Source organism: Labrus mixtus, chromosome 9, assembly GCF_963584025.1.
Source record: "Labrus mixtus chromosome 9, fLabMix1.1, whole genome shotgun sequence".
Taxonomy (NCBI): domain Eukaryota; kingdom Metazoa; phylum Chordata; class Actinopteri; order Labriformes; family Labridae; genus Labrus; species Labrus mixtus.
This window is the reverse complement of record NC_083620.1, coordinates 5,580,536-5,602,915: the sequence shown is the minus strand read 5'-3', so window position 1 is coordinate 5,602,915 and position 22,380 is coordinate 5,580,536. Positions and strand designations below refer to the sequence as shown.

At 41.5% G+C, this 22,380-nt stretch overlaps 1 protein-coding gene across 5 annotated transcripts; it reads left to right on the top strand.

Annotated features, from left to right (window-relative positions):
* Positions 1–241: 241 nt before the first annotated feature.
* Positions 242–11,654, top strand: tbx2b (T-box transcription factor 2b). Of its 5 annotated transcripts, none has more exons than XM_061046074.1 (8): positions 242–381; positions 1,486–2,318; positions 3,212–3,481; positions 5,061–5,211; positions 7,109–7,185; positions 7,461–7,642; positions 8,541–9,124; positions 9,944–11,654. In XM_061046074.1, exons 2-8 carry the CDS (start codon positions 1,960–1,962, stop codon positions 10,397–10,399), a joined length of 2,079 nt encoding a protein of 692 aa, XP_060902057.1. In that variant the 5' UTR covers positions 242–381; positions 1,486–1,959; the 3' UTR covers positions 10,400–11,654. The 5 variants fall into 5 exon arrangements, with proteins under 5 accessions (XP_060902057.1, XP_060902056.1, XP_060902059.1 ...); XM_061046073.1 differs by lacking the exon at positions 242–381 and adding an exon at positions 1,096–1,244; XM_061046076.1 differs by lacking the exon at positions 242–381 and having other exon boundaries at positions 1,460–2,318; positions 7,473–7,642.
* Positions 11,655–22,380: the final 10,726 nt, after the last annotated feature.

The window sequence follows — 22,380 nt, the reverse complement described above, 5'->3', positions numbered from 1 at the left end:
GACTTGAGGTGGATTTAACTAATTAATAAGTAAAGGGTTTATAAATATTGTTCAGGATATTTTTATGGCCATTGAGGATTGTGTATGGCTGTCAGAGGAAGTCGCAGAGACGCCGCTAACTTCCAGGGTTAATAGGAAATGCACAGTTGTTACTGACAGCCTCATTCACAAGGGTTATCACTTTTTGTTTCACTTTTGGTCAAAGTGAAGCCTGTGGCCCACATCAGCACCGTTTTTCTTGCCCGGAGAGAGCAGCTGTTTATCCAGAGAAAAAAAATCCCATCTGACACCGAGTCATGACCGAGACAGAGGAGCGGAACGGAGCCGCAGAGAGGGCTGCAGCTGAGGGGCCGGAGGGGCGCGCACATGCAGGACTTCAGGGTAAATATAAAGAGACAAGAGATTGTTCTTATTGTGGCGACTGGCGCCGCGCGGCTCGTTAGCAAACTGAGTCCGAGTTAATCGGGAGCTGCAGTCATCTAAAGGCGAGACTCAGCAGAGCAGAGTGCACAGAGTCTGGTGGTGGTGGGGGCCCCGTGGCTCCCGGAGCCCCGCACCGTCCTTCGGTTAGACAAAATACAACCTGTCGGAGATTACACGCAGCAGCCCGGCCTGCCCTCAGCCTCAGACCGAGCACTAAATCATCTCATCACGGCATGTTTGATGTGGCAGTAAAACGAGACTCTGCAGTAATCCCCACAAACTGCACGAATACAACTTTTTCCTCTACTCATTGAGAATCAGTCTCCACCAGAAAGTCTCCAAGAGAACTAACTTTTATTTCCTTTTCAAAGAGTTTATATCGAAGTGAACACTCACCCTGATTTCTCTCAAAATTCACTCATCATCATTCATCTGGTTTCCTCTTTTTGTCTCCACGCAGCAGCATCTGGGTTTGTCTTTTCCAGCCTTGTCTCTTTATGACGCTGCGGCTGCTGCTGCTGCTTTCTTCCCGTCAGCTCGATCAGGAAAACGCGCAGATAAATGTCTCTCTGTGAAGCTGGAGTGCAGCTAACATAGCCGAGGCTAGTATGAGGGAAATCCAGCATAAGCGTCAAAACAGCCGATAACATGGAATAATTACAAGTCTGTTATTATAGAGAGCGACGCGCAGAGCTGTAGCTCTGTGACATAAATCTCTCCGGAATGCGGAGCCGGAGCTGCGAGCCGCGGATTGACTGGAATGAGTTGTTCTGAGAGACAGTGCTAAACGTGCAGAAGTGGAGCTGCTCCTCTGTATTAAGGTGAGTATTAGACAGGGAGTCTGTGGACAGGTTCTCCGAAGGCGACATTGTTAAAAACGCAAGCCGAGAGAGGTGATGCCTCCACCGGCCAACAACTGAGGGCTGACCCGGTGTTTGGCTTGGAAATGGGGGTGGGATTTCCCGATCTTTCCTGTCATTGGTTAATATTTTATTCTGTTGACATGTTTTCTTACTGCTAATGCTTCCGACACCTTCTTGTCCCCCCTCCCTCCTCTCGTAGAGTCTGGCCGGAGCTGTCAGAACCACGCCTATAGGGGCCCACAATTGGTCCAGAAAGCGTAAAATCAGCAATCAAAGGGGCTTGGTTCATTAGTGTTGGGGATGGAGGCAGGAAGGACATGTGAGATAGTCACAGATCTGCAGTGAGCGGGGCCACATCTCTCCAGTCAGTGTGGGATGACTAAAGCAGAGGAACTGTGAGGCACACAGCGCAGCCGGGCTCTGCCTTCACACACCGCGCCGCTCCAGCTCAACGATCGGCGGAGGATCCAAAGGAAGCACACATCAGCACAACTCTGTGCTGTTTTCTTCATTCTGATTACGCGCTGTGTGTTTGACGCGGCGCCGGACTCCTCTCAAGCGCACAACACAAACTAAACTGCTCGCGAAGCGCGGACCTACACCGGCTCCGGGGTTTTGGGGGAAATACCACTACAAATCTCAAATTTTCACTTCGCTTTTTGTGGATGCACCGATGAGAGATCCAGTTTTTACAGGGACTGCAATGGCTTATCACCCTTTCCACGCACACCGGCCGACCGACTTCCCCATGTCCGCCTTTCTAGCGGCCGCGCAGCCTTCCTTCTTCCCGGCGCTCAGTCTGCCTCCCGGGGCGCTCACCAAGCCCATCCCAGACCACGGCCTGGCCGGGGCGGCGGAGGCTGGGCTCCACCCGGCCCTCAGCCACCATCAGGCGGCTCATCTCCGCAGCATGAAGAGCCTGGAGCCCGAGGAGGAAGTAGACGACGATCCCAAAGTTACACTGGAAGCCAAGGATCTGTGGGACCAGTTTCATAAACTCGGGACTGAGATGGTTATTACCAAGTCCGGGAGGTAGGAATCCCTCACAACTATTATTCTTTCTTTTTTAAAATATGATCTCAGCACTGATGAGTATTTATGAAGAGAATGGATCCCAGCTGACGACTTTATAGAAGCTTTAAGGAGATTTATTAACGTTTAGAAGCGACAGCCTGCGTGTCAGGCCTCTGCAACACCGTATTTATTTCCCCTCTGATTATTAGCCTGTTCCACGATAAATGAACAATAAAACAGGCATAACTAGATTATAAAGAATGAACTCGCGTTGTTTTCCTCACATTTCACACTAAATATGTTGTTTTTATAAAATAAGTTCCAGCCCAATAACTGTGTGGACACTTAAAGTAGGCTAGCTTCTTCTTTTTTTTTTTTTTTTTACAAAATAAGTCAATTAGACAAGAAAGCGTCATTTGATTTTGAAAATATTTCTGACAAATTTTCCTGCTGATCAAAGTAAATATTTGGAATATTTTTTGGGGGGGTGTAAAATCTGCTCTGGTCTTTTATCAGGTTTTTTTTTTTATCTCCTTAAAGTGCATTGTGAGGAGGCAGCAGAGCTTCTGGGTTTTATAAACAGGCTGTCACTTCAAAAAGCTGGGACGTGAAGAGCTGTGGTCATAAATATACTGCTCAGCTTTGTAGTGCACGATTTGGACAACACACACATACACACACAAACACAGGCGGAAAGAGAAGTCACACACACATAGGACTACATACACGCTTACATTGTGATTGTGTTGTGTTGCTTAATTGCGTGTAATATGTGACTATTAAAATATGTCCTCTTGTTTTCTTCGCGTTGCCTTCACGGCCTCCTTTTGTCACGATTATTCCGGTGTTGCGTGCATGTTCTTGCTGTTTTGGCTGACTCAATGTGTGTGTGTGTTTGTGTCCGTCTGCAGGAGGATGTTCCCTCCGTTTAAAGTTCGGATAAACGGGCTCGATAAAAAAGCCAAATACATCTTGCTGATGGACATCGTCGCGGCGGACGACTGCCGCTACAAGTTTCACAACTCTCGCTGGATGGTCGCGGGCAAGGCCGACCCGGAGATGCCCAAGAGGATGTATATCCACCCGGACAGCCCGGCCACCGGCGAGCAGTGGATGGCCAAGCCTGTTGCTTTCCATAAACTCAAGCTGACCAACAACATATCAGACAAACACGGATTTGTGAGTACAGAAACGTTTTATTTCCTTTTCTCTTCTTCCACTAAGGACACGTTTTTATATTTACACTACGAGGTGTTTGCTGCTGCAAGACTGGGCAGGAGGTTTCATGTGTTTTTAAGATGACGTTAAATTTTCATGAGGCATTCGGGGCAAAGTGGGTCATTGCAGCAGCAAAATAAAAATAATAACAAAATGCCAGTGAAATTATTCTTTTATTTTTTAAAGCTCTAAATTCAAACTAAAATTTCAGCATGCAAATAAAAAATGTGCAAAAGTAGATCCCTTTTAGACAAATACAATAAACATATTAGTTTTAAATATTCGTTTAAAAATTAGGCAATATTTGCTGCTGGATGTTATTACTTCCAAAGCTGTTGACACTTTGTCGCCACTTGACTTCCCACCGTCGCTGACATACTCAGAGCTTATGTTTCCTTGCAGCTCTCCAAATTATTATCAGCCTACATTTTCTCCTCTCGTATCCACAGACTTTATCCAAACCGTGCAGCAGCAGCAGCAGCAGTAGTAGCTCAGGGCCTATAAGACCACGGCTATACTTTTTTTATTCTTTATTTCTCACCGTGGTTTTATTAGGAATTTAAAAAAAACTCACATCATATCATAGCTGAGTGTCTATAAAGAGGATTAAGAGGTGTATCATCAAATCTGGCAACAGAGAAATGGCGTTAAATGAGCTTAAATATCGGAGCTGACAGACGTGTTTATACCCCATCCAACCTGTTACCTCACAATAAAAAAAAATACATATGGTGCACTACATAGCATAGTGGAGTTTAAACGCAGTTTAGGTTGCTGTTTTATTTTGCATTCAATGTGTTCTGGATGCTGCAATAAGTGTATGTTTTACGCACATCATTCCACCAATTTTTTTATCATTTCACATGATGTGTTTCCTCAATAACATGCACAGGAGACTTAAATGAATACATAAAAACAATGGGGGCAAATGTTAAATGTCTGAGAAAGCCCATCTGACTGGCAGTCAAAGTGTGCTTCCGTCTGGAAACAAATTCAACATTTACATGTCAGTCTAAATTTGCAATCGCTTACAGGCACGTTTGTTTGTTTGTTTGTTTATACACGACTTATTCACACATGCATGTGCTGCTTATTTGTGATTTCATCTCTTTATTTTACCTGCAATTGACGATTTGCTTGCTTATAAATGGAATTGATTTCCGCTATTTGAGGTTTATTTTGGGGTATCTTGGAATGATATTTTGTGTTGGATGCTGTTGTACATGTCAAACAGCAGGCCCTCCGGCTACAGCAGCCTGTAATGTGTCCATACTTGGTGGTAAATTAAACATGAATGAAAGATAGAAACTGCATCAAATCACATTTTCTGCTGTGGTTGTGAGCCCTCATGACAACATGTGTGGCCTGGTCAGGTTTTTCCCTTCGCCTCGCGCTAATTACAGACAAGTCTGCTCACACAGTAATTATAACAGCATCAATAACAAAGATGATCTGTCGAGGTTTTAATGTGGAGAAAACAAAGCGAGGCATCAAAATGTCATGATATTTACTCCAAAGCTCTGTTTGTTCACGTGTGTTGGTCCAGACAATCCTGAACTCCATGCACAAGTACCAGCCCAGGTTCCACATAGTCCGGGCCAACGATATCCTCAAGCTCCCCTACAGCACCTTCAGGACCTACGTGTTCCCGGAAACCGAGTTTGTGGCCGTGACAGCGTATCAGAACGACAAGGTGAGTCACTGCAAACACACACTACACCAACTGCCTCTAATATGGCTGCTATACTTTGCATAATAAATGTCCTACATGCGTCCCCCCTCCCCTCCCCTCCCCTCCCCTCCCCTCCCCCCGCGCCATCCCCTGAAGACTTAATCTGATTTTGTAGGTCGCCTAATTTCCCTGCAGAGGACTCCCATGTCCCACTTGATTTTTGTAATTGCTGTTTTGCCTGGACTTGTGGGTGTAGCTGATATCTCTGACTATGAATTCAAATTTGAAGCCAAAGTTGTTGTGTTGCGGTGTGTTAGCAGGAATCCATGCGCTTTAAACGCGCAATTACCTTGACCAGGAGTGAATAATTAGGCGTATAAATGTGGCAAGTGTGCTTTTGTTGTTGCTTTAAATGTTCTATTAAGGCCGAAATATCTTACTTTTTACGATTATTTATTTCTTTTTAAATAACGGCGATATGTTTTATTTTGGGGGGGTTTAATGAAGTAGCTCTGAAACCAGGCGCTTCTGAAATTAGGTTATGTAAGAGTTTATTAAAACCGCAGTAGCCTATATCGGAATGGACGTTTTTTGTTTATGGCATTAAAATCCATAATTTAAAAAAAAAACATTTTTTACTTGTGAATAAAATCCAGCACATCTGAATTGAGTTATTTTATATTGCTCAAAATACACTGTATCTTAAAAAGGGCAGAGCATTTTAGCATTTTGTTATGGATGTTTTTACAAAATAGTCTATATATTTGAATAGAGTTTCCTTAAATGGGTATACACATTTAGCAGGTGTATTTTTTAATCGACGTGTAGGGGTTGTGTATAGACATTCAACACATAAATTGAGGTTTTGTAGAGATATGGAAAATCCAGCATAATTGAATTGAGGTTTTTCTATTGGCTTTTTGATTTCTGATTTGAGGTTCGTACATGGGTAACATTAAGAAAACCTCAATCGAGCTTTTATGTATGCTTGTATCATAAACCATATCTAAACCGAGGTTTGTGTATGGTTATTACATCCGGAATATTTTAGAGGAGGTTTTATATTTGTGTGTGTAAAGGGGCATTGTTAGTCTTACATTTTGGTTTACAAAAATCCAGCATATCTGGATTGAGGTTTTTTATATGTGTATATTTGATGGCAATAATATAAGCCCCCTCCACTGCCTCTTTATCCTTCTCCATGAGGCTAATTGGAGCTTGTGTCCGGCGAGGTCTGGGAGATGGTGAAGGGTGAGGTAGAGGAGTGAGAGCGGGAGGGGGGGGGGGGGGGGGGTCTCTTGTTGTAAAAGTTTATTGCAGAGAGTCACCATCGATTAGAGGGCATTTAAAAGGCTGGTCACCCTGCAGCCACAGTGGACAGATGCTGCGAGATACTCTCTCTGCTCAAATGGCAAAACGCCCCGAAGCGTCCTGTTCCGGGGCCACTATGGGGCCTCCAGTAGCCCGGATGAAGCACGTGCGAGTGACACACAGGCGTCTGCCGCCTCCGTGACTACGTGTACCGAGAGACAACCGGGAAGCAGCAGCAGCGATCCAAACCGCATTATTAATTATTGATATGATAGTCATCTGTTCAAGTATTGCTCCCACTGCTTTTTTTTTTCTTTCTGGGGGGACTAAGGCTTCTGTGGCCCCCATAGAGAAATATTTCGTGGCAGAATTTCCCTCCAGGGGCCAATGAGAATAACGCTCCGTCATTACGCTTTTATTAATAATGCAAATGTGAGGCCTGCTGTGGCTCCTGTCCAACACGCTGGTTTCTGTGTGTGTTAATCCAAACATGCACAAAGTGTATAGACAGACAATTGGCCCACAACTCTGTGGATTTTGTAATCATTGTAATTGTTTTTTTGGCTTTATTGTAAAAATGTATTCTTAATGTTTGTGTTTTTGGCAGATTACGCAGTTAAAGATTGACAACAACCCTTTCGCCAAAGGATTCAGAGACACGGGGAACGGGAGGAGAGAGAAAAGGTAGATATCAAACACCTACAGAGATTATCAATAATTCAATTCCAGTGTGTGTGTGTGCGTGCGTGCGTGCGTGTGTGCGTGTGTGTGTGTGTGTGTGTGTGTGTGTGTGTGTCCATATTTTTATCCTGCAAGGTCATGGTGTAACAGCCAAACCACCATGATTTATTATTATTATTATTATTATTATTATTATTATTATTATTAATAATAATATTTTTTATTGTTATTATTGCTATTATTATCATTAACATTAGTATTACTATAAATAATGATAGTGTCGCCGACAGGAAACAGCTGACCATGCCGTCACTGCGGATGTATGAGGACCAGTGTAAGGGGGACCGGGAGGGAGCAGACTCGGACGCCTCCTCCAGTGATCCTCCAGCCGGCAGAGACACCGTCCACTCCCCGCTGGGTGCTGGTTCAAGCCCGCTGAGGTTCAGCAGGCCAAGTCATGGTGAGGAGCAGTATTATTTATTTCCATTTAAATGCCCATATATGGGCATTTAGCTGAGTATGACTATAAAATGTATGTTGATGAGATATTGATGCTGAAATGTCTGAATTTACATTTAATCAATGTAGTAATTTTATTGTGTTTAATTGGCAAAACAATGACGGTAGTTTGACTGGGAGAAAATAACTGGCAACGTTAGGAAAATCAATTATTGTCTTTTTTTTTAATATAATGATAGTTATTGTAAATTAAGGTAGCCTGTATGCAGTCTTTTGGTGCATCACTGGTTCTGAAGCAGACAGTGTATAAATGCTTAACACATTAGGGTATACATTCAACAACTTGATATGCAGCACTAAAATCAGTCTACATTTTGTGGATTATTTGATCAAGATTTTAATGTGAAATATTACACTTTACAATCATCAGTGTGTGCTGCTCTTAGTGGCATTATCCTGTTCCATTATTCTTTAAAGTTAATCGTGTTAATCTTTTGTTTTTATTTTCTGGTCTAATCCTGTTGTTTTTAATTTCCTAATTTTAATAAATTGAAAGCCTAAGAAGCAAGTAGCAGATTTAAATAGCTCTGTTATTTATGTCTGGACGATTATTATTCTAAGTGTTTGAAAACAGAAGCTTTAAACAGTTTTAAATAATAATGACTCAAATGTATTTTAATGTATTTTACTTTAAAAATTATTTTAAAATGTAGGCCACATGTTAATTTCCTAATCCATGAACATACGGTGGGAAATATGGGATTTTGAAAGTTTAAGGCTCCCACCAGGCTTATGTGGCCAAGCTTGTGTGTGTGTGTGTGTGTGGGTGTGTGTGTACTATTGGTGTGAATATGACACTTTGCTCACACCTCTCTTTCTCCATGATTCGTTTGCTTTAGACGACAAAACGTGCACTGACAGCGAGCAGGAGATGGAGCATCAAGACGAGCTCTGCACTGCCTCAAACAGCCCTGGACCTGAACCCGTGTCCCCCTACAGCTCCAGGTGTGAGGAGCGCGTGAGGGAGCGGCCCAGCACGGAAAAGAAGGAGGACTCTTTATTCAGTGTAAGGAACCAGGAGAAGGACAAAGCTGAAAGCAGGAGCAGGAAGGACACCTCGGACACGTTGACGAAGGACTCGGAGTCCGGAGGAATCAGTGCCAGCAAGGAGACCTTCTCCCCTCTCATGGTCCAGACCGAGAGCCCCTCGCACTTCAGCCCGGGCCACTTACAAAGCCTGGCTCTGTCTGGCCTGCATAGCCAGCAGTTCTTTAACCCTCTGAACGCCGGATCGCCACTGTTGTTTCACCCGGGTCAATTCGCCATGGCCCCCGGAGCCTTTTCGGCCATGGGCATGAGTCACCTTTTGGCCTCCGTATCAGGGGCCGGTGGTTTGGAAAATGGCAGCCTCTCCTCCCAGGGTGCAGGAGGAACCCCGAACCCCTTCCCCTTCCATCTGTCCCAGCACATGCTAGCCTCACAGGTAAGAAGAATCAGCCAATCAGAGCATGATTTAGTTTGCCTGGACACCTGTAGCACTGAGCCGATGTCAGCAAGAACAGAAACTTGAGAGTGCAGACAGGTTTAGGTGTCAAGTTTTACCTTCTTAGGACCAGAAAAGTCACTTTGCACAGTCCTATCAGAACTTCACTTGAAAAATGAAAGAAACAGATGATAAGTAGAGTGGTTTAAAAACATAAATGGAGCAGTCTTAAACAATGTGCATGGTTGTATTTGATCAAGAGACATCTAGCATTAGATTCCACACAGAAAAGATCATATAAGATAATAAAAAACTTCTTATGTGGACCATGTGTGCCACTGAAATGTATGTTCCTTCATGTGTTTGAAATAGTGCATTCAGTGAAAAATGATCAAGAAGCACAATTGCATGTGTTTCTGCATGCAAACCTGCAGGACTTTAACAGAAGTATTTGCATTCACAAAGGAGGATTTCTTCAAACTTAGTTTCCAGCTTGCATGAAGCCAATGTGGATAAAAAATATACTTCTTATAGGGACATCTTTTTATTATTGCACAACAGCATTGTGTGAGATTAAATGATGTTTTCTGTATGGATTTGATTGTTAACTGTCACCTGTCTAAACTTGTACAACTATGCACTACAATATTTCAGCCAGTGTATTTTTCTGATAAAAGCCATTTAGAAGATTTTTTCCTCTCCTTCGTTTGAGCAGTGTATTTGCATAACAACTCAGAAGAGAAAAAAAATCCTCATTATTTTTATTATTAGACTAGATTACAAAAAGTCACTCAAACACTTTTCTCTTTCGTCTTCCAGGGCATCCCCATGCCTCCGTTCGGCGGTCTCTTCCCATACCCATACACCTACATGGCGGCGGCTGCAGCAGCGGCCTCGGCCTCAGCTCTCCCGGCCACCAGCTCCTCCAACCCGCTTTCCAGGAACCCGTTCCTTAGCTCATCCAGGCCCCGGCTCCGCTTCAACCCCTACCAGCTCCCGGTTTCCCTGTCACAGAGCTCCAGCCTGCTCACCGCTGGCCTGCAGCAGGTCGGCCTCAACCTGAGCTCTGAATCCTCCAAACCGGGCAGCAGGGAGACCAGCCCGGCCCCGGAGCACCATAGCAGCAACCATAAGACTGGAGGGTCCAATGGGAGGACCTCGTCCCCTAAAACCTCCATGAAAGACTCGGTGAACGAGCTGCAGAGCATCCAGAGACTGGTGAGCGGCCTGGAGGGTCAGAGGGAGCCCTCCCCAAGAGCTGACTCTCCCAAGTGATGAACACTGAGTTTGGGATGAAGACAAACCAGAGGACTATAAGTGCAAGTGTCCTGTACAGCACATTATGGATACTGGGACGAGTGAGGCCATTATGGTCCCGGTGAAGGCTGATAACTGGTATTTCGGGAACAAAGCTGCAGAAATACAGAACTTTATGTCCATATTATTAAATTTAATGTTTCAAATTATAGATAAATGAGGGTTGAAGGCCTCTCAGACGTCATTTTGGACCATCATAGACACCAAAACTCTCCCTTGAGTCCCAGGTTTGTCAGGTTAGTATTTCCTGAAGGCAGACTTAACATCATAGAAACTCTGGGATACATCTTTGTTCTGCTAAAATGAAAATAATATAGAAAATTAACAATTAGGCCTAACTAAATACATATATAACAAGACAAATTTACCACTACAGTTCATGGACTTTCCAACATAAAAAATATTGTCAATCAAAGTTTATCATATCATAGTTGGACCACACAAGGTCAGTATCGGCCCCCAGATATCGGTCTAGCCTGCCTGCGGCTCCACAGACTGATAAAGATGTGTCGAGTTTGTTAACTTGAAGCAGCCGGCTTCAGACCTGAACAGGAGCCTCATCGCGTCTCAAGCTGCATCCAAAAACTTTGTTTGTTTCAAGGCCTGACTATTTCAAAAAAGGCATGGAGATGAAGAGGAAAAAAAGAGCCGCTTCTTATCATTTCATGCCAGAAAAAAAAATGTTTCTGAACTATTTATGTAATTAAAGATTAAAACAATTCTGTAAATAAAGCTAAGATCCAAGAATATGCAATTGGTATTAATTTATTCAAGGCTGTATATTAGCGTGTATATATTACGAATTTTACTTTTTTCTCTTTCCTTCTCTCTCCTTTTCCTCCCCTCCTCTCCCCCATTTTACATGAACATATACTGTAAATGAAAAGCTATTTAGCGCTTGTTGGTTTGACAAACTGTGTATGAAGCATCGCTGATTTTTAGAGGACGTGTGTGCCATGTTTTAGTCTGCATCCACCGACAAAATCCAGAGGGACAGAGGGAGGAAGAGCTCCAAATTCATAAAAACACCTCAGGTTATTTCACTCCAGCCAGGAGACATTCAAAGCAATTCCTCCTCAACGGGCGCATCATTCATATCTATTCATAAATATATTTAAAGATGATGAAAGTATCTTGTTTATGCTGGTTGTCCGGGTTTTTTTGTTTTTTTTTGATTGTCTCACAATTTCAATAAAAAATCGTTGTGCTGAAATCCTGCAGACGTTTCATTATTATTCTTGTTAATATTATATTATTTATATCATTAATTCAGTTTTGGTTTGACTATCTAATTGGAGAAAGTAGCTACAGAAATGTATAGAGCATTTTAATAAAGTCATTTATAGTTTCTAACACATACACACTATTGTACGCACACGTTTGGCTGGAGCGCCATCTGTCGGTCAAACATTAAACGAGAAAAGAGGGGGGGGGGGTCTGCATGTGGTTTATTAAACTCGATAAAAAAAACGCTACAGGTCTTATTCTACATGTTATTGATATCATATTCAATTATTGAGTTAAACTACGTTTTTATGTCGCAGGAAGGCTGTGATCTGGGAGTTTTTAAATTTTAAATTTTTTCTTCTTTATTTTCCTCATGATGTATATATTTTTGTATTAGAGGCATTACGGTAAAAGCTCCAGTTCATTAAGTGTGTTTAATTTATGTTACGTCAGGTCTGTCTCCTGCTTGCACTACAGTCGGGGTCTATTTGGAGCAGCTCCTCAGTCACCGTCAATCAGCATTTCCTTCACTATTGTGTCCCTGGCTTTATTTTTAGAAAGAGTCGAGTAATGTAAGTATTTATAGGAAGAGCTTTCGATGCTGCACACACACACACACACACACACACTCACACATACACACACACACACACACACACACACACACACACACACACACACACACACACACACACACACACACACACACACACACCACTTCCACAACATCCTGTGCAGACCCCTGTTTACCTCAGCTGACAGGTTCACAGCCTTAACCTCTGCTTCAATAAATACGACTTTACATGCAGAAATAATTGTAAAAAAAAAGATTAAACAAATATTAAAACTGATTAACACTGTGAGGGGAACATTTATAAAATCTGTGATTTATTTCACAAAATAACTCAATTAATTCAGCAAAATTAAGTGTTTGAATGACGATGCTTTTGCGTATTGTTCCTGTAAAATTCCTGGCGTGTAAATGCATTTGTCTTTAGTGCGTGTGTGCATGCAAGATGTCGCATTGCACAGTATGTGTGTGTGTGTGTGTGTGTGTGTGTGTGTGTGTGTGTGTGTGTGTGTGTCTGTGTGTCTGTATATATGTGTGTCTCAGTTTAAAGGGTTAAGCAGGGGGAGTTTAGGGCAGCAGACAGCCTTTTGTCCGGGACCCGGCGCCTGTCGCCTGCCTGCCGGCCACAGCCTCCACACCGCCCCGCTTCCTAATTAGAGAACCCCCCCTCTCTCTCTCTCTCTCTCTCTCCTCACCCTCCTCCCCTTCTTCTTCATTTTCTTTTCTTTCTGCAGCGATAATCACAAAACTCTCATTCTATTACGGGGGCCATTGTTGCCCCTCTGTTATCTTCAATTAACAGAGAGAGCGGCTCGACCTCGCACTCTGGGAGAAAAAAGTATTTGTCTAAATCAATCAGTCAATGAGTGATCAATAGGCTCCTGTGGAGGCCCCGTGGATCATAACTAATGACTGGTGACGGCGTGGGGTAAAAAGGCCAAGATTATTCACAACTTTGTTAAATGATCAGTGCAGGCCTGTGTTGTTCCTGAAGCTTCGGGCCAACAGGAGAAGTTACACAGTGAGGACAAACAGCAGCTTTTCCTGTTTTTACTGTGGGACCTAAACACATCACAGAGGGCTGACATATATTTATCTCTTTATCTACAGGAGATAATTCACAGTGTCTGCTGCTGCCCCACATTACACACACATAACACCCCCCCCCCCCCCCCCCCCCCCCCCCCCCCCCCCCCCCACACACACACACACACACACACACACACACACACACACACACACACACACACACACACACACACACACACACATATTGGAAGTGGTGGAACGTAAACACTTAAATCTTCTTGACTTCTATTAACTGAAGTCTGTTGTTGCACGTGTTTAATTTGTTTCTATTTATTGCCACTGAATACTGACACTACACTTAATTTAACAGAAAACATATATTGTTCTAATCCACAATAACTCATTTAAAGCTTTAGTTATTCTTCAGATGTACACTTTTGATATAAGATATAATTAGCATAAAGAATAGGACACTTTCTTGTGAATTAAAAAAAAAGTGAATTCATTTAAATTACAGCACCTGCTACTTTAAAACATTGAACTGAGATGAATGCATCTGTTTTAATAAACAAATATTAAAACTGAATAACACAGCAGGCAGAATGAGCAGTATAGGCTATTAGTATAAACAGTGTTTTTTTTGTTTTCTGTAGTGCAGTTGAATGCTTCTTTAAAAATGAAATACATCAATAAATACATAATAAATGGCCTATATGTGATTACAGCTTAAAAAGATCACAATTAGATTTTCAGACATGAAAGTGATATTTCCTTTAAAGAGCAGATTCTTTTTGTATCGATCACATATTGTGTTTCTATGTTCAGTAGTAAAAATAAATAACTATATGATATTGTTTGTGTCCTACATTGTTCCGCTCACACAAACCTGTTGATTTTGATGTGAGTGTCCACATCAGAGGAGTGAACAGGATCAGGCTCAGAAACCTCCTCCTGATCCCTGCAGGCTGATCTGATCTCTGAGGGCTGAGACTGATGTCTGATGCAGCTATACAGGACAATATTTCATGCCAACATTTTATTACTTATTTTCAGCGTTTTGAAGCCAAAAACATGTCGTGAGACTGTAAGAAAATTCAGTTTTATCTGCTCTTAGAAGCTGAAATCTGAAGAGGACTGCCTGCATGCTCTATGACTGTATGAGTGAGAGTCAGTATCAGTGCCGAATATCGGTCTGATGGTGCTGGGAAAGAAGCCCGGAAACCTGTGTCCTCTCTACAGTGTGGGTATTGTTACGCTGCACCTCTCTCTCTCTCTCTCTGTTTATCTCTGTTTCTCTCTCTCTCTCTCTCTCTCCCTATTGGCTGCTCGGCTCAGGTGCAGCCTTCACACTGGTCCAAAGTAGAGCAGGAGCAATCCAATCACAGGCCAGGGAGGAGGAGGAGGAGGAAACACACAAGCCTGTAAGAACCAGTGACTCAAACACACAGAGGTGGAAAATACAAATGCATTGTTAAATTCTGTGGAGCCTTTTAAAGTGAGATGTTTCTACATGGGAACGCGCAAATTGCTTTCTAGAAACTCTCATCACCGGTGCAAAATATCCATGAAAAATATGTCAAAAATACACCTATAATATTTTAATAGGGGGGTAAAGGAAGACCCCAGCTGCAACATTTTGGGTTATTTACTTGGGTTATCTTAAAAAATGAAAAAGAGAATTCCAACCCTTAAAAACACATGAAGTGTGAATGATCTGATTATGTTTAATGTCAGTCAGATTACCATGCAGAGTCTTAGACACATGCAACAAGTAGTGACTGATTGTGACTGTGTGTGTGTGTGTCTGTGTGTGTGAGAGAGAGAGGGAGTGTGTTGGTGAGTTTTCTGGACTTACAGCACCACAGCATGCAGGCCTGTCGCCCCCTCCTGGACAGCAAGGACCCGGTCTTGTGTCTGAAGAAGGACAGAGGATCACAAGAGTTCATCTCTGCTGTTGTTTTCTTATTGCACAAATCTATTACAAAGTTTTTCCTTTTTATTAAACTTGCATCCAAAGTCAGTTTTACTGTTTTTTGTCTTTTCTCAGACACAGGGGCCAAATCTACACTCATCTTTAGAATAATATGACAGAGTAAATCAGCATTAAGAGAGACAGCCAATGTGGACAGATAATGCCTGTTTCCTACACATTGCGAAAGGTTTTTGGCTGTATATCATTTCAATTTACCTCCAAAACTGCTTTATCTGCATCCTTTGGATGATTTATTCTTTAGGACTACTTTTTTTTTTCTAATTCTGTGATTTATTTAGTGCTTTTTTTACTTGTTCCTGTTCAGGGTCTGTAGAGCACTTTGTATCTACAAAACAAAAACTTCACTGAAGGAGGAGTGCTTCATTTCCCTCTGTTTTATTTTAATTCAATACTGGTTTTTGTTGTAAATGTCACTCAATCATCAAAACATTGTAAGTGTTTATTAAGCAAAAGAGGTCTTATTATATATATATACACACCTATTTGACTTAACTGGTTAAGGCTCTCATCAGGTCAGTCACACTTTTTCCCCACAGGTTTAAAAATTAAACCTCTATCAATATTCTGTTGTCAAAGTATTTATTTATTCATTTTAGAGTTGACTGATTATGTATCTTTGTGTTTTTATCTGTTGACTCACCCTGCCCTGTCTTTCCAAGATTCACAAAACTAGTTCTTCTTCCAGAATAATCAGCCACTAGGTGGCACACTTACTTACTTTACATGTACCCCCATGACGTCATCGTATGCTGTAAAATGACACTGTTGCAACATGTAAGGAGAACAAACTGCAGCAAACACAATTTCAAAAAGATCTTCAAACACATTGGAATCAAAACTACAGATAATATCTTGTGTTTTCATAACTGTTTAACATGTAGGGGGAAAACCTCATAAGAAATGATCAATGTGTAAGATATGTAAGAGTACATCTGCAGCACATTTTGCAGAGGAAACTTTTTAAAGTTTCAGATTAACATGTTGAATTACTTTTGACAGGTTATCAGTAAAAAAATATATAAAGGAATGTATCCTATACGAGCTCAAGCTAAAAATAAAGTTTAATATGCGGAGAAATTATCATAGTTAAAATATAGGTTAAAAAAATGGCATATTTTCAAACTTAATATTCAGAACTCAGAAAATCTAATCTTTGAAAAAAAATATCCCATATGGACCAAAAATGTATCCAACTGATGTTATGAGCTCGCTTCTCAAACTACTCAAAGACTGCTGGAGCCGCTATTGGACGTGCAAACAAAAGAGGGTAATGTATAGAGGCTACAGTCCTCCAAGTGGGCGGCCCGGGTTCGAATCCGACCTGTAGCTCCTTTCCTCTCTCTCTCTCTCTCTCTCTCTGGTTTTGAGTCGGAAACCAGTAATGTTATTGTGCAGAAAATGTTCAGACATGGTGGATGTGTCAGCCTGTTCAGCAGAGGAGTGTCATCTCTTGTATCTGCTCAGAGTTGTGCTCAAAGTTTTATTTGATCGTAAACGTGCAGCACATGAAAGCTTTGTTTAATTTATAGAAAGAGTTCAAGCACTGACCTGATTGGATTTACATTTCAGACCTTTATAAAGAAGGATAAAGATAAACACTTATTGAAAATAACTAGGATGGACGGCCGAAATCCCATTCAAGTCAAAGGATCTGTCACTTAAAGCTTTTTCCATACGTGCAAAAAAAACTTTGGAACATTTCCAGAAGTTTTTGGGTTGGGCTGCATGGCACAACTTATCCAGACTTTTCCCTGCCAGCCCCCTAGTACATTTTCTGAGTGCAGTCGATGTGTGAACACAGCAGAAAATATTCAGGGGTTAGGACAATTAAATCCTACAATCAGTGAACAACTTGTGCGATTCTTATGCACACAATGATCTGCTTCATATTCAGTTCTGCTCGACCGTATGATCTAAACTGCTCATTTACTTACCGTGAATATATCCAATTAGCATTGATATAAAGACAAAAAACTGTCATTATAGCATCAGACTCGGTTGCTTTGTCTGTCATCTGGATATGTTGTAAACATTTCACTTTGACTTCCGCTGCGTCCTTTTTAAAACATTGTCTTCCCTCTGACGACCCCTCCTTCCATCATGCTGTGAAGGTAATGTGTGAAAGAGCAACTCAGGGATCATTTCAGGGGCAAAGTGTCCTGAGATTTTCAGGAGTGCATGTGTGAAAAGGTTTATATAGACAAAGTTTATGGACCTTCACTGATGCTAAAAATGACTTTGTCCACACATTGTTACCAAAGGAAATTAATTCATAAATCACAAAGTTCACACATCTGGCAAAGTATCATTACAGGATTTTCCGGCTGCTGGATACAATGAGAGATACAAAGAAACTGATCACTGATCTGCAACACTGACTCAGCAAGGACTTATCTGGAAAGACTGATAAACTTTCTGAGAAGAGAAAAAAGTAAAAGGACTTCACTTACATGACACACCACACATTCATCCTTTCACACACACATTCACACACTCAGTAGATTTACATGCACAGCTAAGTCGAGCTACAGTTATATCGCTATTAGGCCAATACATTGGATTACTTTCCTTGCCCCAGCATACAAGCACAGAGGAAGAATTGATTGACACAAGTACGTCCTACTCCACTACAGTAGGTGGCAATATGCCCCCCCTTTGACCATCTTCTGGTTACCCTCACCAAACAATCTACAAACAAATTAGCAAGTGGCTAACTGCTTCAGCTGAAACCTCTCACTCTAGCACTCGCCATGAGAATACCTTAGTCTTGTTTATTTATTTATTTGACCTAGTGTGCAGCCTTGAAAATATTGTCTACATTTTTGATATAGGCTATCATATCAGAACCTTGCAGAGTTTGGTGTTTTGTTGCATTTATTTCCAGTTGTGATGCCAAGTCCATATATAAGACTAAAAGGAAGCCTCCTTTTGTGACACTTCTTCTGCCTGATATTGATCAAATGAAGTAATCCTGTTGGAAAAAGATTTTTCAGCTGACATGCTAGATAGGATAGCGTTTTGAACTCTGCTGTATTTGCACGCTCTTCTGCTTGTTCCCCAGCGTACATTAGAGCATTGTGTGAAATAAATACACCATGTAAGAGCTTCATGTAAAGAGTGTTTCATGGTACATCCTCCTGTGACCTGCTGCTCCTAAGACAAATTACAAACTGAAAGATGTCGACGAAAAGCCATAAATCAGAGCAAAGCCAAACATTGCGGGGCGGCTAATGAAGTGGCTGGAGAGGGTGAAGCCAACGCGACCTCCATCTTGTCACTCATTACCGCCAAAGGAAGCAGCAGAAGCTCGGGTGGAAACAGACGCCTTTCTCTGTCCTAGATCAAACAGTCACAGGAGTACTAGCTCAAATCACAACATATGAGCCTGCTGCACAGCCAGGCCGGAGTGAAAGTGAGCTTTTGATCATCGCCCGGTCCTGGAGGACGTGTTTAAAGAAGAACTATTTGGGATCGGAGCGTCTGACCCTGCAGAAATCATTTGCTGTGATGGCACTAAGAGGCCAGGCCTCTGCACACTGAGGCACACACAGAGATGAACACAGCAGATTAGTAAAGACTAACAGTCTCTGTCATGATAAACGGACGCCCAGGCCGAGTCAAGACGCTGAGACTAAACCGCCAGCTCCTCTAAAAACATACAATACCCTTCGGACACTCGTACGAGCTCAGACACATGTAAAACACCCCCCCCCCCGCCCGCTTAGATAAACTGTGAGCCGCTCAGCAGACAGCGATGAACTCACACTGGAGTTTGACTGATGCTGCTTGTTCTTTAAGAACAAAGACGGTGTACAGTGTTTAGAAGTGTTGTTTAATATTCAATGTTAGCCAGATGAAAAATAGCGATTTGGGAAATTATTTTTTTCGTCTTAAGTGAAAAGGGTTCAGAGAAATAGTGTCTCTGAAATGAACGTTGCTCCAAAGTGCCAGCCTCGATGGCTGAAAAATACAATACATAAAGCCAGAAGTCAAAGAAGAGCAATTCCTTGACTAACCACTTGAGACTGGCTCTAAAAGTGAGTCAATCCCCATAGAGACCCATGTTAAGAAGTCCAGCTTTACAGCAGAAGTAATGTTGTTGTGATGTTTACACCATGTGAAATATGATATCTGATCTGCTTTGCGTGCTTATGAATATTTCGTTTTTTGTTTTCTTTTAGTGTTTTGTTTGTTTTTATATTTTTCTCCCTTTTTTTTTTAATATTGAAACATTAATTATTGATATCATTAACCGTCTTAATTTTGCAAAAGTCCTGTGTCAAACAGGGAGGAAGGGGAGAGTTTAGGATTGGAGGGGTGAAGAAGATATATGTAAGTACAAGCTTATCAGTTGCTGACAAACTCTGTAAGGCCTAAACCTTCAGATGAAGTCAGAAAAGTCAGACTCTTTGAATCTGGAGTCCAAATAAATACTTCAAAAAAGTAATAGTGTAACATTGTTGTCATAAATGTTAGATCAGGTGTTAATGTTTTTAATATGCTCATTAAAAATGTCAGTGCTTTTTTTTTTCTTTTTACCAGTGGAAACACAAACTTGGTTTCGATCTTCTTCGCTCTCGTTTTGGTGATTCATGTCTTCCTCACTGTTAGCTTTGGAATCAGTCCGGCTGTCTGGATCCTCCTCTTCTTCCTCCTTTTCTTCTTCCATTTCCTCCTCCTCTTACCACTTATCTAAGTCATCTTCATCTGGAAGACCTTCGTCACCAGAGGCCTCACCTTCATCGGATGATTCCTCCTCATACACTACGTATTTACTCTACAATCCCCCTCTGAGACTCTCGTTTTCATTTTGGCCTCTCTCCACAGTTTTTGTTTTTGTTGTTGTTGACATCTTTATTTCTTTACTTAATTGCTATTTATTAATGTACCGCCAAACACATTCTTATTGTTTATCATTTCTAAATTGATCACTTTCAAGTGAAAATACATTGGAAAAATAAAATTATAAGCAAGTGACCTACACAAATATCCAGTTACTCAATCTGATGTAATGCAATTGTATATAACATCTTAATATGCAAAAGAGGAAGCATTGATTTAAGGAATGCATTATCCTTAACATGCAAAACTTTATTTATATCCACCTTAAATACCTGCTGTATCGTATTCGATTCACACATTTTCAACATTATTTTACTAAAAGATAAGCCACAAAATATGAGATAATTAAATGTTGCCTCAATCAAGTGTGTAATTCACCCACCTCAAGGAGGCACTCATGCAGGTATAAAGACTCCTCACATATTGACATCGTCAGTGTGGAAGGTTTTCCAACACTCACAAGGTTCCTCTCCTCCGTGAGAACAAAGGCTGAGAAGAAGAAACTGACTGCTGACAAGTCACACACACCCAGTAAAAACAGAGATATAGTTAAGTGACGGAAGACAAATGGACGCTCGGCTTTTACCGCCAGCAGCAAAGTACAACCCGCAGGCTGGGGACAGAAAGTAGTCCCCTAAAGATCAGTTTAATGATCTGAATTAAAGAATGAGAAGGACTTCAGAGGAGTCTGTGCGTGTCACAGGCGTCTGGTATTTTATGAGTTTGAGACACTGTGCTGTTTAATGTTCAGCTCGAGGACATAACAGGGACAAGAGTCCAACGACAGGGGGAGTCTGAGCAACACCACAATCTGAACTTCTCAGGACAGAAGTTAACTTGCTGGTTTGGCATACGATTTAAAGAGCTGGTAAAAGTACACACCTCTAACTCAGGCAAAAGTAAAACTTGTGTTCAATGGATGTTGGTAAAAGTAGAGGTAGTGATTAAACTTCTTTAGAGCAGTACAAGTTCTTCAGTCCAGGCTCTGAAATGTCCTCAGAGAGTAAAAGTAAAAAATATCCCCTTGAAGAACATTTCTACTGTTTGTTCACCTCTTATTAGGAGATATTTAAACTGAACTCTAACTTCGCTCCAATGTGTTAATCAGTTGGATGGGGAATGTCTATCTGCTATGAATCAGCTGCTTGTCGGCCATGTTGGTTACCTCACTTCCATCCATGTGGCTCCAAGTTGTCCCTGTCGCTCACATACATCACCTCTTCTCCCTGCTCCAGTTTCCCTCTCAGTCTGTGTCTGCACACGTCTTTTACATTGCATTTGTCATGTTACGTCTGTTTTATGTAATATGCACGAACAGATTAGTGAATGAACCTCTTCTTGTCGTGTGCTCTGTTACCTGCTCAAACACTGAAAACAGCACAATACTTGAAGCGTTGGCCCAAAATAGCATCTCTCTCTTTCAGTTTTAATTCATTCCTAGACGTCACAGCCGTCTCCAGTTAAATCTTGATGTCAGGATTGCAGAGAAGTTTTTTTTTGTTGTATCAAATTTTACATGTAAGAACGTTCTAATTCTAAAATTCAAGCATGATATATTACAATAAAAACAAAGTCTTTAAACCATCCTTTCTTTGGATTTAGAAGAGATGCATTTGACATCCAAGTGCAAGCTTGTCTAGGAGGATTTAACTGTATGACCTCATCTTTCTTCATCTGCAATTGTTGAAGCCATTATTATTTTGTTGTTTATCTAAAGGTGAGGCCACAGAAATGCATTTCATTGTGTTGAAGATTGGCAGCAGGTGTTGGCCACAGAAAGGTGTCTATGGTTTTTGGCCGTGGAAAGATGGTGAAAGGACAGGTAGTGTGATTTTTGAGTTAATCAATACTTTTTTCTTGTTGATCAATAATTGACATTTCCCACATAACATTTTTTGGCTCATGAAGTTTAAACCACAGCCTGATGTGCAAATCAGATTGTATGCGTTACATCATTGCACATTGGACTTCAGTATTTATTGTTTACACTACACACCATGTTGAAATGTATACTGTCAGACCTGTTCACTGTAGATCACACATCTACATGACAGTACAACTCCTTCTTTGTACAATTCGTTGCTACTGACGGTCACAAATTGAAGGTTGAAGCTCAGAGATGACGGTGCCTTGTCCGCAGCGGCTCCAAAGCTGTGGATCGCTCTGCTTTCACATGTTTAGCCGTCCCCTGCTCTGCCTTTATACCTTCATTTTTGACACTTTTACTTCTTTATGTCCTGTTGTTTTACATTGGTCTTTGTGTTTTTTTCATTGTTT

Bases quoted from the DNA above. Each gene is read 5' to 3' on its own strand.
- tbx2b (XM_061046074.1), top strand. From the start codon at position 1,960: ATGAGAGATCCAGTTTTTACAGGGACTGCAATGGCTTATCACCCTTTC. The intron at 3,482-5,060 runs GAGTACAGAAAC...ACGTGTGTTGGT, and splicing joins TCAGACAAACACGGATTTGT to CCAGACAATCCTGAACTCCA. The intron at 7,186-7,460 runs GTAGATATCAAA...AAATAATGATAG, and splicing joins AACGGGAGGAGAGAGAAAAG to TGTCGCCGACAGGAAACAGC.